The sequence below is a fragment of the Anopheles coluzzii genome, chromosome 2, assembly GCF_943734685.1.
Source record: "Anopheles coluzzii chromosome 2, AcolN3, whole genome shotgun sequence".
Taxonomy (NCBI): domain Eukaryota; kingdom Metazoa; phylum Arthropoda; class Insecta; order Diptera; family Culicidae; genus Anopheles; species Anopheles coluzzii.
The window spans coordinates 85,132,336-85,145,621 of NC_064670.1; the positions used below are offsets into that span (position 1 = coordinate 85,132,336).

At 43.7% G+C, this 13,286-nt stretch overlaps 1 protein-coding gene and 1 long non-coding RNA gene across 2 annotated transcripts in view; one reads left to right on the plus strand and one right to left on the minus strand.

Annotated features, from left to right (window-relative positions):
* Nucleotides 1-11,929, plus strand: LOC125906596 (uncharacterized). Its single transcript, XR_007451956.1, has 2 exons — nucleotides 1-4,232; nucleotides 4,701-11,929. It is a non-coding gene; the product is annotated as an uncharacterized LOC125906596 (long non-coding RNA).
* LOC120948239 (putative phosphatidate phosphatase) overlaps nucleotides 11,321-13,286 on the minus strand; it is a 25,270-nt gene continuing 23,304 nt past the window's right edge. The window contains exons 5-6 of the mRNA XM_040364368.2: nucleotides 12,395-12,574; nucleotides 11,321-12,297 (exon numbers count right to left, since the gene is read on the minus strand). Coding sequence (XP_040220302.1) covers nucleotides 12,004-12,297; nucleotides 12,395-12,574 — 474 coding nt within the window. The 3' untranslated portion in view covers nucleotides 11,321-12,003. The remainder of the gene's footprint in view (nucleotides 12,298-12,394; nucleotides 12,575-13,286) is intronic.

Here is a 13,286-nt window from a genome sequence, read left to right on the forward strand (position 1 = left end):
CTTAAAAGGATATTTATTAAAATGCGATATAATTTTCAGGACTTTTAAGAAAACTAGGGGCCCCAATTCTATCCCCCGCTTAGGGCCCCGAGATAGATAAATCCGCCTCTGCATGTAAACATTGTAGAAACCCTAAAATCATTGCGAGAGTTGCGAGTAGTATCATCTACTCGAAATCTTAAGGTATTTTTAATAATCTTTATCTTTTATTCATACTTGTTTTTGTTGAGCGAAAAAACTGCCTAGGCTCGCAAGCTATGAAATGCGGCGCTGGGGCTCTTAACTTGTATGGCGTGCGAGCCTTCGTGCGCCCTCGCAGATCACTGTGAATTGCATGGCGGGGTTTTTTAATTGTGAGGTTAGATTTATGGTTCCAGTGTGATTGTTATAAAATATATAGTTAATGTGACATCTATACGTATCGACGGACTGGACTAGACTGACCTACTTTATTACAAATATAATTTACACTTGAAACTCACATCTACTTCTACATATTACTCTTAAACTAAAACCTCACGCATACACTACAGATAAAAATTATGTTACACATATCACTAAAGTTCACTTTTGTTCAACGAGTTCATGAAAAACTATCGCCTATCATCGATCGAGTAAGAGAACAGGACCTATTGTGTTAATCATGTTAACTCTGTGCAGACCTGCTTATGTTTGGGATGTATTTATTATTCAGAAAGAACGGCTTCGGTCGTATTGCTTACTATGTTTGCGATAGACAAATAGTGAACAATTGAACCATTTATACATTTTTTCCTATAGGTTCCTATACGTTCTCGATTCACCTACTTTTCTATAGGCGTGTCTCAAATGTTTTTGTATGAATGGTCTGTCCTGAACTCTTCTGACTGCGTTGTTATGGTGTAGATTAGTTTGCTGAGTGTGTAACGGTAAATGTGTTGTTAACTCTGATAGTGTGTTTTAAAATAAATTCTGTATAGCATATATGATACTTCAGCAACATTCGGTCATGTAGCGGCGTGGCAATAAATACAATGGACGCTAGTGTTGGGGACAAATCATGGGGACATAGGAAGATGCGAATAAATGTACCATAGTGTTGCGGAAAATAGAAGCTTCATGTGTTACGGTAGGTACGTGGTGGTATGTAAGATGTTTCGCTAGTAACCCTTACCAGCTAATTACCGAAACGGACGTAGAATTCTCAAAATTTGATATAAACTAGTTAAAATGGCCCGGTTACAGGGCTACGCAACGTTTATTGGGACGTATACGTCTTATCAACGATATAAGAATTGCACTTCAATCAATAATTTTGTTGTAGAATCCTTTGTAAAAGAAATTTTTTGTGTGCTAATATTATTTCAAACAAACATTGCAGTGTATATGATTATGATTTCATAATTTTCTTTTATTCAATGTACTACAAATTGAATTGTGGATGGTGTACCGGCTGGAATAAATATTTTTTATCAAAATTTACACTGTTTGCGATAAATTTACTTTACCTTTCGGGTCATATGTTCCAGGTAACATCAAGTCCCGTGGTATCTTGGCATACGCCTTATCGAATCCCGGGAATGTCGTATGCCGTACGTCGTATGACTCACGTTGATGCAGAGCAGAAATTTTGCGAACTCTTTCCGCTCTTCAGCATCTTGAACAGTTTAGGCTGTCGGCACACGTATGTTTTCCCGCAACACAATACCTTACATTTGCCCCTCAGCATGCTCCACCGGATGCACTACTGCAGGACCTGGACGTTGGTACCACGCGGAACGATTGACAGTATCTGTCGAAAGTCGCCACATACCAGCACCACCTTATCACCGAACTTTCGGCGGTTTCCCATAACGTCCTGCAGGGCGCGATCGAGGGCGCGAGCTTCTAGAGCAGGGGTCTCCAAACTACGACCCGCAGGTCGCATGCGGCCCTCAAGAGCCTATTATGAGACCCGTGGCAGCTTTGTGAAGGTTAAAATAAATAGTTAATTATTGTTACTATTTTTAAAGAAATTCCATATGATCAGTGATGCCTGTTACATCAATTCGGCCTGTGCTGACATAGATGTTACAGGAACTGTTAGCGTCCATGTTTAGCGATAGCTTGAATATAGAGTGTAGCGTACGTCCCCCGGTCAGTAGCAGAGCAGCAATTCCACTCGGATTCACTGCTATTGCAATTTCCGATTAGAATCGCGTGTACGCAAGTATAGTTTCGAACAGAAACGGCTTCCCGGTGTCCATCAATGAAAAAGATCTGTCCATGTGCCTAATCTCGGCTGGATTGTTCTGTCAAACCGTAGCTATCCACGGCTGCGGTAATTACATCGTAATTCGTCATTCGTTGTTTAATCGGTTCACGTATACTAATATGTAATCCAGCACATCGATAGCATAAAAGTGCTCATCGTCCACCAAGGAAAATATTTCGGCAACGGATAAGGCGCATTGTAGCAGGTCTGGTCCTATCTGCATAAAGTCGGATAACTGCGGCATACAGGAAACATCGTCATCATCTTCTGCGGTGCGATTTAGCGCAGGTGCTGATCAATGAGTCGCTGCACTTCGAGGTGCTTGACAGTTCGCAGCAGCCGATTCTGCTCCGAGTGTGTACAGTGCACCGGCTCTGATTTTGTCCTTCAGAAAATCGTTTCACTTTTGCGTCCTACAACAAAAGAGGATTCTGGGACATTACCTCCGACAATATAAGGGCAAATAAGTGACGCAGATGTTGAGAATTTCAAATGAAACTGCTTTCTGTAGGTTCCTGGATATGTTGGTGTCGTCCTGCCGCAATCCAGACATCAAAAGTACACCATGCGGCCAATGACGATATCAGTCTGGCAGCGGTGCGTGATCCACTGGCTGCCCGTACTAACATACCATGGAAGCTGCTGCAATAAATTTTAAGCTTACTTGTACGTATTTAATCTTTAAACTATTTATATCACTTCATAAACATTACACAACATATTATTATTCGTATGTTCGTTTGACGAAAACATCCTTGTCGTCTTTCGTCCAACGCCTACATCGATGAATCGCTATGTCGGTACAAAGTGTGTAAGAAAACCAACACGCTACAGAAATCATCCAAGCTATCCGCCCCTAACATCAACTCACTAACCAACATCGTCTCACTATGGAGTGAAAAAGTAACGCTCTATAGTGAGAGATTGAAAATGAGAACCTTTTTGTAAAATTTGTTATAGGATTGAACTGGCTGGTAGTCTGACTGTATCAGTTCCGTTTGGAGTCTTGTTTGGTACAGGCGCAAAGAAGCATGATAAAGTTTTTCCTAATTTTGACACTGGCGCTGGCACTAGCTAGTGCCGAAACGACCGAGGACAAGGAAGATATGGCGCCAGAAGAGATCATCGAGGAGATCAAGGCGAGCGACGACACTCCTGGAATTTATAAGGGACGTCTGCTTGGATTTTCTTACTACGATACAGTTCACGGACCACATCGAGATAACTCGCACGGTGATAACCGTCCACCTAACTTCGCTCCATAAAATATCGGTTACGAAGGTGGTGGCTCTTAGGGCGCTTATGATGAAGGTTATGGTTATGTAGGCTAGTAGGCAGGTGACACACTAACTTCTACTGCCAGTCCAAACCTCACGAAGTCTCACAAATTTTAAGAAAAACCAGGGCCATGGGCGTGTCAACTCCACGTCCAGACAACTTTCTGCGAGTGAGTCTTGTTTATCGCTTGTTTTGCTTTATCCGTTGTTTTGCTGTAGCGTGAGATAATTTTTAACTTTCCAACACCAAGGGGATAAAAAAGTTGAAAAAAAGGTGAAAAAAGTTTAAGACCTTCCCGCGAAGCAATGCAAGGGTTTTTTGAGAATCTATCGCTCTAATTCAGTAGTTGTCTCGCTTCCGCGTAGAACAGTAATAGCTAGCCAAGCTTTCAACCTCCCTTCCCCGCCATGCAATTGACAGCGATTTGCGAGAGCGTGCGAGGGCTCGCACGCCATACACGTTCACCGCCCCAGAGCCCTCGCATTAAAGAGCTTGCAAGCCTTGCTAGTTTTTTCACCCCTAGTTTTACTGATTTACGACAGTGAGGTCGCCGTACATCTCGTATAGCTCGTCATTATAGCGGCTCCTCCATTGTCCTTTCACACATACGGGGCCAAGAATCCTTCTGAGCATCTTCCTCTCGAACGCGGCTAAGAGGGTTTCGTCAGATTTGGACAGTGTCCATGTCTCACAGGCGAATGTGAGTACCGGTACAATATAGGTACAGTGGCGGATCAAGGGTATCAGGGGCCCTAGGCGGAACGACGAGTTGAGGCCCTCTGTAAATGGTAAATGTTGTTGGGGGGGGGGGGGGGGGGGGGGGTGTAGCGGCACTAAAGTTCCTGTTGGGAGATTGAACAGTAAATTTGAAATGCCGTCGGGGCCCCCTTCGATCATCAGTCGCAAACTCTTCAATTTTTGCTGACGGGGGGGGGGGGGGGGGTGTAGCGGCACTAAAGTTCCTGTTGGGAGATTGAACAGTAAATTTGAAATGCCGTCGGGGCCCCCTTCGATCATCAGTCGCAAACTCTAAAATTTTTGCTGACGGGGGGCCATCCTTCCGGGGGCCCTTGTCGCTTGTACTCTGTCCATACGGCATACTATAGAATGGCGATCTACGGGGCCCCTAAATCGGCGGGGCCCCAGGCGACCGCCTAGTCCGCCTACCGTTAGATCCGCCGCTGTATAGGTACCATATAGTCCCAGCTTTGTCCGTCGCGACAGGTTCTTTGAGGTGAACTGATTTTTCAGACTGTAGAATGACCCGTTGGCAGCCAGCATCCTTGCGCGCAACTCAACTTCCATACTGTTGTCGTTGCTGACCTTTGACCCAAGATAGGTGAATTCTGGGACGACTTCAAAAGTGTGTTAACCTATCTGCACGTCACGCCTACGTAGATTCGGATTATTTATTGGTAGGTACGCTGATGTTGCCACCATCAGTTTGGGCTTTGCCTCGTTTATCTGCAATCCGAGGCTCTCTGCCGCCTGCTCGATCCCTTGGTAGGCTTCTGCTACATAGGAGAGCCGCAGACCAATGATGTCTATATCATCAGCGTATGCCCAGCGGCGGATCAAACGGTAGACGGACTAGGCGGTCGCCTTTCTATAGTATGCCGTATGGACAGAGTACTAGCGACAAGGGCCCCGGAAGGATGGCCGATGGGGCCCCGAGGCTGGCGAGGGTTCTGGGGCTGTGAACTAGGCGAGCCCTCGCACGCCCTCGCAAATCGCTGTCAATTGCATTGCCGGAAGTGTTTTCAGTGCAAGCGAGCAAGTTCCCTGCACAATTCTTATCGAACGTTTTAATTCATGGAAACGTGGTCGGTGCTAACAAACGTATTGTGAACAATACAATTCGCGCGCGTTAATCAAACGGAGTGAGCGTGTGCGCGAGTGAACAATTCTCTCTTTTCGGGTAAGGCAAAAATTCCGCGTTTGTTAATCCGAGTGTGAGCATGTGTGAGTGTATGCGAAGAATACTATCCGCGAGTAGTAATCCTAATGTGTGCGTGAGTGTGTGAACAATAAAACCGCGTGGTTTGAACTCATTCTAAGGGTAGTGTACGGGACAAATTGTACAATTTACGAATATTCAGTGCTGTGAAAAGTGTGTTTTGTGTTTGGCGGCGTTTGAGGAACAAGACGCGTCACATCGTGCATCACAAGTGCAAGCTGCATCAGACAGCGATCATGTCCTAGCCAACCCAATACTGATGGCAGCCGTGGCAAGGGAAGCTTCGGAGAGTGATTTTGAACGTTTTGAATCGGTAAATTCGAATCATACTTTCCCAACAGCAGAAATGCTGGCTGAGAAAAGGAAGCGAATGCGTCAGCATTTCGCTCAAAGGTTGGACCGCATTGATCAAGCACTACCGCATGCAACAAAAGCGGATGCCGCTTTTTTGAAAGGATGTGCGTCACGCTTGTCGATGCTATCCACGGAATATGAAACATGGCACACCAACAATTTGGTTTCTTCTTCCACTGCACAGTTCGAACAAGAAGAAGAAGAGTACGCGTCGTTCGAGAACCGCCATTTTGAGCTTTCGTTAGCAATTGAAAGAAACTTGTCATCAAGTGTAGTTTCCTCACCAACACGCGATACCATGCCACACACAAAATTCCCTGAAATGCGCTTGCCAACTTTTGATGGAAAAATGGAAGATTGGTTATCGTTTGGAATTGCCTTTCTCAGTCTTATAGATCGCAATTCGAATTTAGCCGACGTAGACAAGCTACGATACTTAAAAGGCTCTCTTCAAAAAGATGCTCTTAACGTCGTAGGAGACATCGAAATCACCGACGCAAATTACTCTGTTGCATGGGAAGTATTGAAATCGCGATTCGAAAACAAAAAGCTAATGGTGAAACAATATATTGACGGATTATTTGCGATACCACACATGAAAAAGGAATCATACGAATCACTGCTTTTTTTTAATTGACAGTTTTAAGCGTGGTGTTAAAATGACGACTATAATGGGAGTAGCCACGGAAAGATGCAGCGTGCTCTTAGCCCACATGGTCTGCTCTAAATTAGACGTGGCCACACTTATTCAATGGAAAATACATCATAGTTCAACGGATATTCTCACATATGACGGACGGATATTCGAGGTCATGAAATTCCTTCGCAGCCAAGCAACTGTTTTGTAAGCTATGGCTCCAGACAGGAATCGAACCAGAGAAGCAACAACAGCTGGAGGCAGACTGAAAGCCCGTAACGAAGTGTACAGCGTAGTTAAGCCGGCCACAAAGGTTTGTTCATTCTGCAAAAGGGCTTCACATGTGGCGGACCTGTGCGAAGTGTTTCGAAATGCATCTGTGGAAATGTTATGTCTACGTTCTCAACTTGACGGTAAACAAACCATATACAGTCTCAGGTGATAAAACTTATATCTATTACATTAAAACTTATAATCTACAAAAGCTTAGACGGAGACCAACAATCCTGTTACCAACGGCAATGATACAAGTAGTGAATGTTGACGGAACACGTATCTGGGCTCGAGCTTTGCTGAATGAAGGTTCACAGATCAACATTGTTACGGAACGGTTGGTACATCTATTGAGAGTCCAGAAGAGGAACGAGCATCATCTGCTTGGTGATTTAGTGTGCCTGGTTGCAAGGAAGCAGAAATCATCACCAAACGCATTGCGTTATCAGACGCAGCGAAGTTGTTCGATCCTCTCGGACTGTTGGGACCAGCCATTGTAGTAGCAAAGTGTTTCATGCAGGAGCTCTGGAAGAACGAAAAGACCTGGGATGAACCTTTGGAATCTGAGCGGCAACAATTCTGGTTACGCTTCAGAGAACAACTCGCTGCTCTGACTAGCTTGACAATTCCACGGCCAGCAATTGGTGGAACAGTGCGAATTGAAGCCCACGGATTTAGTGATGCTTCACTACGGGCTTATGGCGCCTGAATCTACATACGAGCAGAATCATCAGATGGCAAGGTCTCCGTACGGTTGTTATGTGCCAAGTCAAAGGTGACACCGATTCCTAATACCAAACGGAAGAAAAACGTGTCCCTTCCAAGGCTCGAGTTGTCGGGAGCACTGTTACTATCACACTTATGGCAGAAGGTAAAGCAAGGTGTGAAATTGGAGCTTAAAATCAACTTCTGGATTGATTCGACTATAGTTCTTCATTGGATTTCAAGCAGCCCTTCCCGTTGGAAGCAGTTCATCGCGAACTGAGTTGAAACCCACAAGAGGAGTTACGTGGAGTTACGTGGCCAGCGAGCACAATCCAGCTGACATTATTTCCAGGGGAATGATGCCTTCGCAGCTCATAGATTCCCAACTTTGGTGGCAAGTCAAGCTTGGCCTACGAACAAACCCAATACTGAAATTTCCTTGGAAGACTTGGAAGAGCGATCGATAGTAGCCACATCTCGACAGGTACCGCCAAATTTTCTGTTCGAGCTTTCTTCATCTTATGAAACATTTGTGCGACTTACGGCATATTTGCAGCGATTCATTTACAATTGTCAACCGACACACCGCGGGCATTTACGAAAGGGGTTTCTAAAAATAGATGAATTAGTGTCAGCGTCTCTAACGCTCGTTCGTCTGGCCCAACAAGAAACCTTTGCTGAGGAGCTTCGGGACGTTCGACAAGCTGGAGCGATTAAGCCGAACTCCAAACTGAAAACGCTAACACCTATTCTGAAAGAGGATATCCTACGTGTGGGTGGTCGTTTGCGAAACGCGCCTGTTTCGTATGAACGCAAACACATCCGATAATTTTAGCGTTTTCTCATCCATTGACCCTACTGATTGCGCGTTCTTATTGTTGTGACCCGACCTGCCCATCTTGCGATCGACGTTACTACAGTCAATCACCACTGACAGTCCTGCCAGCGTGTCGATGTGTTAGTGAGAGCGGTTCGGCAGGACAGGGCAATGATCGCTCGCCAGGCCAACGAAAGGGAGCGATGGTGCCGAACAATATCTGCATGCGGGACAACAAGAGCTTATATCTAGCCTGCGCGAGAGATTCTGGCCCCTTCGCATACGCAACCTGGCACGAAAGGTTGTATATGAATGTGTAAGTTGTTTCCGATCTAAGCCAACAACAACAGAGCAAATCATGGGAGATTTGCCCAGCGAACGCGTAAACCCAGTTCTCCCATTCTACAACACCGCTGTGGATCTGTGTGGTCCATTATTCTATAGACAGACCAACAAGAAGGCTGCTCCAATCAAATGGTATGTTGCTGTTTTCGTCTGCCTTGTGACCAAAGCAGTACATGTGGAGCTTATTGCCGATTTGTCTACTCTAGCCTTCATTTCTACATTGATTTCTACATTCATTCTACATTTCTACATACACCTTCAATTCAATTCATCCCTCCGCTGTCACCCCATTTCGGTGGCATCTGGGAGGCCACAGTGACGTCGCAGAAACGGTAGCTAAAAGCGACGATAGGATCCAGTATCTTACGGCGGGACGACCTGGAAACTATCTTAGTTCAAGTGGAGGCTTGCTTGAACTCGCGACCGTTAACTGCATTGTCCAACGAACCAAAGGACCTGGAAATGTTGACGCCGGGTCATTTTTTGATTCAACGGGCGCTAACATCGATCCCTGAGCCATCTTATGCTGAGATTTCAGGCAACCACCTGGACCGCTATCAACAATTGCAGGTGTTCAGCGAATTTATCTGTGCATCTTATCTTATTTATGCAATAAATCTTATCTGTGCCGATCGAACATACATTATATTACTGCAAGAATAAGAAATTAAAAAAAATCAATCGCACACAAACTTCGTGTCGCTAAAAAGCCTCCGCTCTCGTTCAGTTTTGTCCAAATGTTCAACAACATAATTCTGAGGATCCGTAATTGCGTCGCTTGTCATCAGTATTTCAGTTCCTCCCTTTAATTGAATCTCGTTTGCATTGATAGAAATTCATCTAGATTCGTTTGGATGTCTTATACGGGAGTCATTTGAACTCATCCAGACCTAATCGGAGTCGTCTGGACTCGTACAAGCCCGTCTGAAGTCATTCGGATTCTTCTGGATATATTCAGAACTCGTTCGAAATAGCGAAGTCAAATCCAGCTTTGATTCAGCATAGAATTCAGTTTTTCAAGAGTCGGAGTCTGGGTAGGTCTACGACTCTACTACACATTACTGTCCGTCTGGTCCTGTTGTTAGCTGGGAGACACTGCTGTTTCACTCACTACTCGGACGCGCCATTTTGAGAGATCTCACTCAGCAATCATATTTCCATAAAATACTAGTTAAATATCAATATCTAAGGCCTTAACGTTATCAATATTTACTGCGATGATTGTTTCAATTATGATTTCTGTGGTTTTTTTTCAGTTTGAAGCAACTTCTGTGATGAGCACAGAGGTTTGCATAACAGACAGGCTCCCGATCGGATAAACTCCAGTGACGCGCGTGGTGAGCTTGGCTTTTTGAATCTGTTTGCCGAAAAGGGATTACTCATCACAAACCTCATTCATAACATGTTGTTCTCTTGCGGGTTTAGCTGTGCTCAAGGTTTGCAATGGATTGGTTGGTAACTTCTCAAGAATTTCCAGATGGGTTAAGATTTTTGTATTTTTGAATTACAGTAGAACGTCGATTATCCGAGGGCGGATTAACCGGCGGGCGGCTTAACCGTGCTTATAAAATGTGACAGCTGTTCAAACGTACGGCGAACATTTGCAGCGATAGTCAAGAGGAAACCCAGTTTTTTGTGCATCTCTGTAGAGTCTATTGGTATTTTCGAAATTAATTTTTGTTCATGAACAGCTGTTAAACCTATAGTTATTGATTAAAATAACATTCTCCTAACGATTAATCCATTGGTTCAAGGCGAATTTATCATAAAACTAGTGAATTTTATAAATTTTACATGGATTTGACATTTCTTGGGCGATTATCCGTGCAAATCGATTAACCGGCAACAGTCCAGTCCAGAGCTGCCCGGATAATCGACGTTCTACTGTATTTCTGAAATAGCCGATTTAAAAAAAATTAATTTAAAAACTGCTTGAACGATGCCAATAAATCGTGGAAAATATGTGGGAACCGAAAAAATACAATGAGAAACTCTGTATTGCGTACAGCCTGTAGAGCCCTTAGCTTATGTTGTGATTATAAATACGTAACTTTTTTTTTGAAGGTTAATTTAAGAATATTTAAACCTCGTTTTAAACAGAATCTGCACCGACCATATTGCCCACATTTTTGAAAACTGTGTATCATTGGTTTATCCGATTGCTTTAACAATACTGCTAAATCATAACATGCCCGCATACAGCATTATCTATAAATAGACTTGAGATGATTCACATGGTACGCTATCCAAATTTCGGTTGGATAGGTTAATTCATGCTAGCACTGTACACGCAAATATGTCTGCTTCTAGGTCAAGCATCGCTATAAATTGAGCACTATAAGACTCGGAAATGCTTTATAGCAGGTTTATCATTAGGAACGTCTGATAAACCGACCATGGGGTTCATTTTGTCGGACTACATCCGCGCACTAACCCACAATCAATATTAGGTTTCACTATGTCCATAACCTAATATAAAGTATGTCAGCGTATACAACATAATTTTAGACGTTCTTTGAATTTTTGTAGTAGTAAAAATTGTAATTGTAAATTGTGTTGTTTTTCTAAATCAAAAATTGATGTTTGATAAATAGTTTTCGGTTGACGGAGTAAACAATAAACATTAATCATTCTCATTAATAATATAATCTTAATGAAAACAATAACTTTAAATGATAGACGTACAAAACGCACCATTTTGTACCGCTTTGAATGGTAATGTAAATCTTCTAGTTTCGTTCGTTTATTTCAAAGATAGTTGCAGATAAAAGTGATTGCATCTAGTTAATTTGATAAATATACAACCATTGTGTGTTACTCTAATAGAAAACTCTACTGCGATCGTTGTATCTTACTGAGAGCAGCCTTAGTAGAGGAAAGTGGGCTGAGTAGTGACAAATCGGAAACCAAACTCAGCGACACCAACCCGAGTAGTAGCAACGATGAAGTATTATGTCTTTCCTATGTTGGCTTTTAGTCTTATCAGTCAGTATGACTGAGCTACTGCTATTCTCTATCATGTATATATATTAACATAATTTCCTCCTACACGATATACGTTTAGAAAGCTTAACGAATAAACGTAATAAATTACTTCTCACTACAGTTGCTACGTTTTGTCGGTTACGTCTAGCAATGCTGCTATTACCGTGGGTTTTTGGGTAGCAGCAGTAATTGATGCGACTATTAAACGACGCATTTGGCACTCCCATATGCGTAGGTGCCTCTAGGTGTAGCGAGAGTGCATTGTATGCTCACTTTCCTCCACCCTTCACAATTTGGCAAGGAACTTGACGATCGAGTTCGACACGATACGCTCTACACACACCCTACACATACAAACACACTCGCACTCTCTCTACGATGGTCCAGTGGATTGGAGGTGCAACACGTTTCCCCTCCGTTTAGTTGCCATTCCCGTGCGTATGGTTTGGGCTAAGCTCGTAGCGCGTCTGTGGTAAAGACGCTGCCATCATCGTGCGTTTGCGTGCGACACTGAACAGGTCGGTGCAGCAGTTGGAGACGACGATCGCTACCGTTGCGCCCAGTACGCCCCCAGCCAGCACGTCCGACCAGTGGTGCTTGTAGTCGGAAATGCGGCTCAGACAGGTGTACCAGGCCAGCAGGATCAGCAGAAACTGGAAAAAGTGCTTCAGCAGCTTCGAGCCGCGCCAGTTCATGCGGGCATGCAGAAAGATCTGTAACGGGAGCACAAAACATCATGAAAAACGATCGCACCGAGGAAAAGCAAGTCTTACAAAGGGGGAGGAGGAGGGGGGTCACAACAGCACTTACAGCACAGAAAATAAGTGTGTACATCGAGAAACTGGAATGTCCACTCGGGAATGACAGGCGCATTTCCTTCAGCATGCGGGCAGACGATTTCTCGCTGGTGCACACAAAGTCCGTTACGTATCGTCCTTGATTGATAGCGTCGGCACAAGTGGTACCGTCGGGCATCCGGGGTTTGCAGACCTGCGGCGAGAGCCAATAAAGACGCATTCATAAAGTGGTAATAACTACTTACACTGTTCGGTATTCGTGCAACATCTCAATCAGCTAATTGATATGTTTCGCGATGCTGACGATCATAATGTTTAATGTTTCTCATGCTCATTAGAAAAGAAAGGAGGGGATGGGGACACACAACGAGCAAACGACCCTAGCTAACCATCAATCATGTTTAATTTCACCAGCGACAACAGTTACAATCACTTATAGCTCAGTTGTGATACTACAACTCTGTTCATAATAGCAGATCTAGATCTAGGTTTAATGATGTTAATTGTTCAATTCCAATTTACGCCTATAATAACTTTTTTTTTATAAAATACAAAACTTTACTTTTCAAGAGTTCAATTATAGCAAGTGCATAGCAAGTGCAAAATGGTGTCCACGGAGAATATCTTCAAGGATGATTTCAATGAACTTCCCTTAAAACCATGCCTAGTTTCAAATTGAAGCTAAACAAAGAAAATATTAAGAACTATTAATTACATCCATAGTTATCAAACTCCTTACGCCTCAAGACGTTATTCTGCTCTCTGATCCGCGATCCCAACATGAATACTGTTCGGTGATTTGGTCGCCATCGACTAGGATCCATATCGACCGTATAAGACAGAGTGCAGAGGTCTCTCACAAGGTTCGCAGCTAGCAAAATACTAAGTGAAAATGAAGGAAGTCT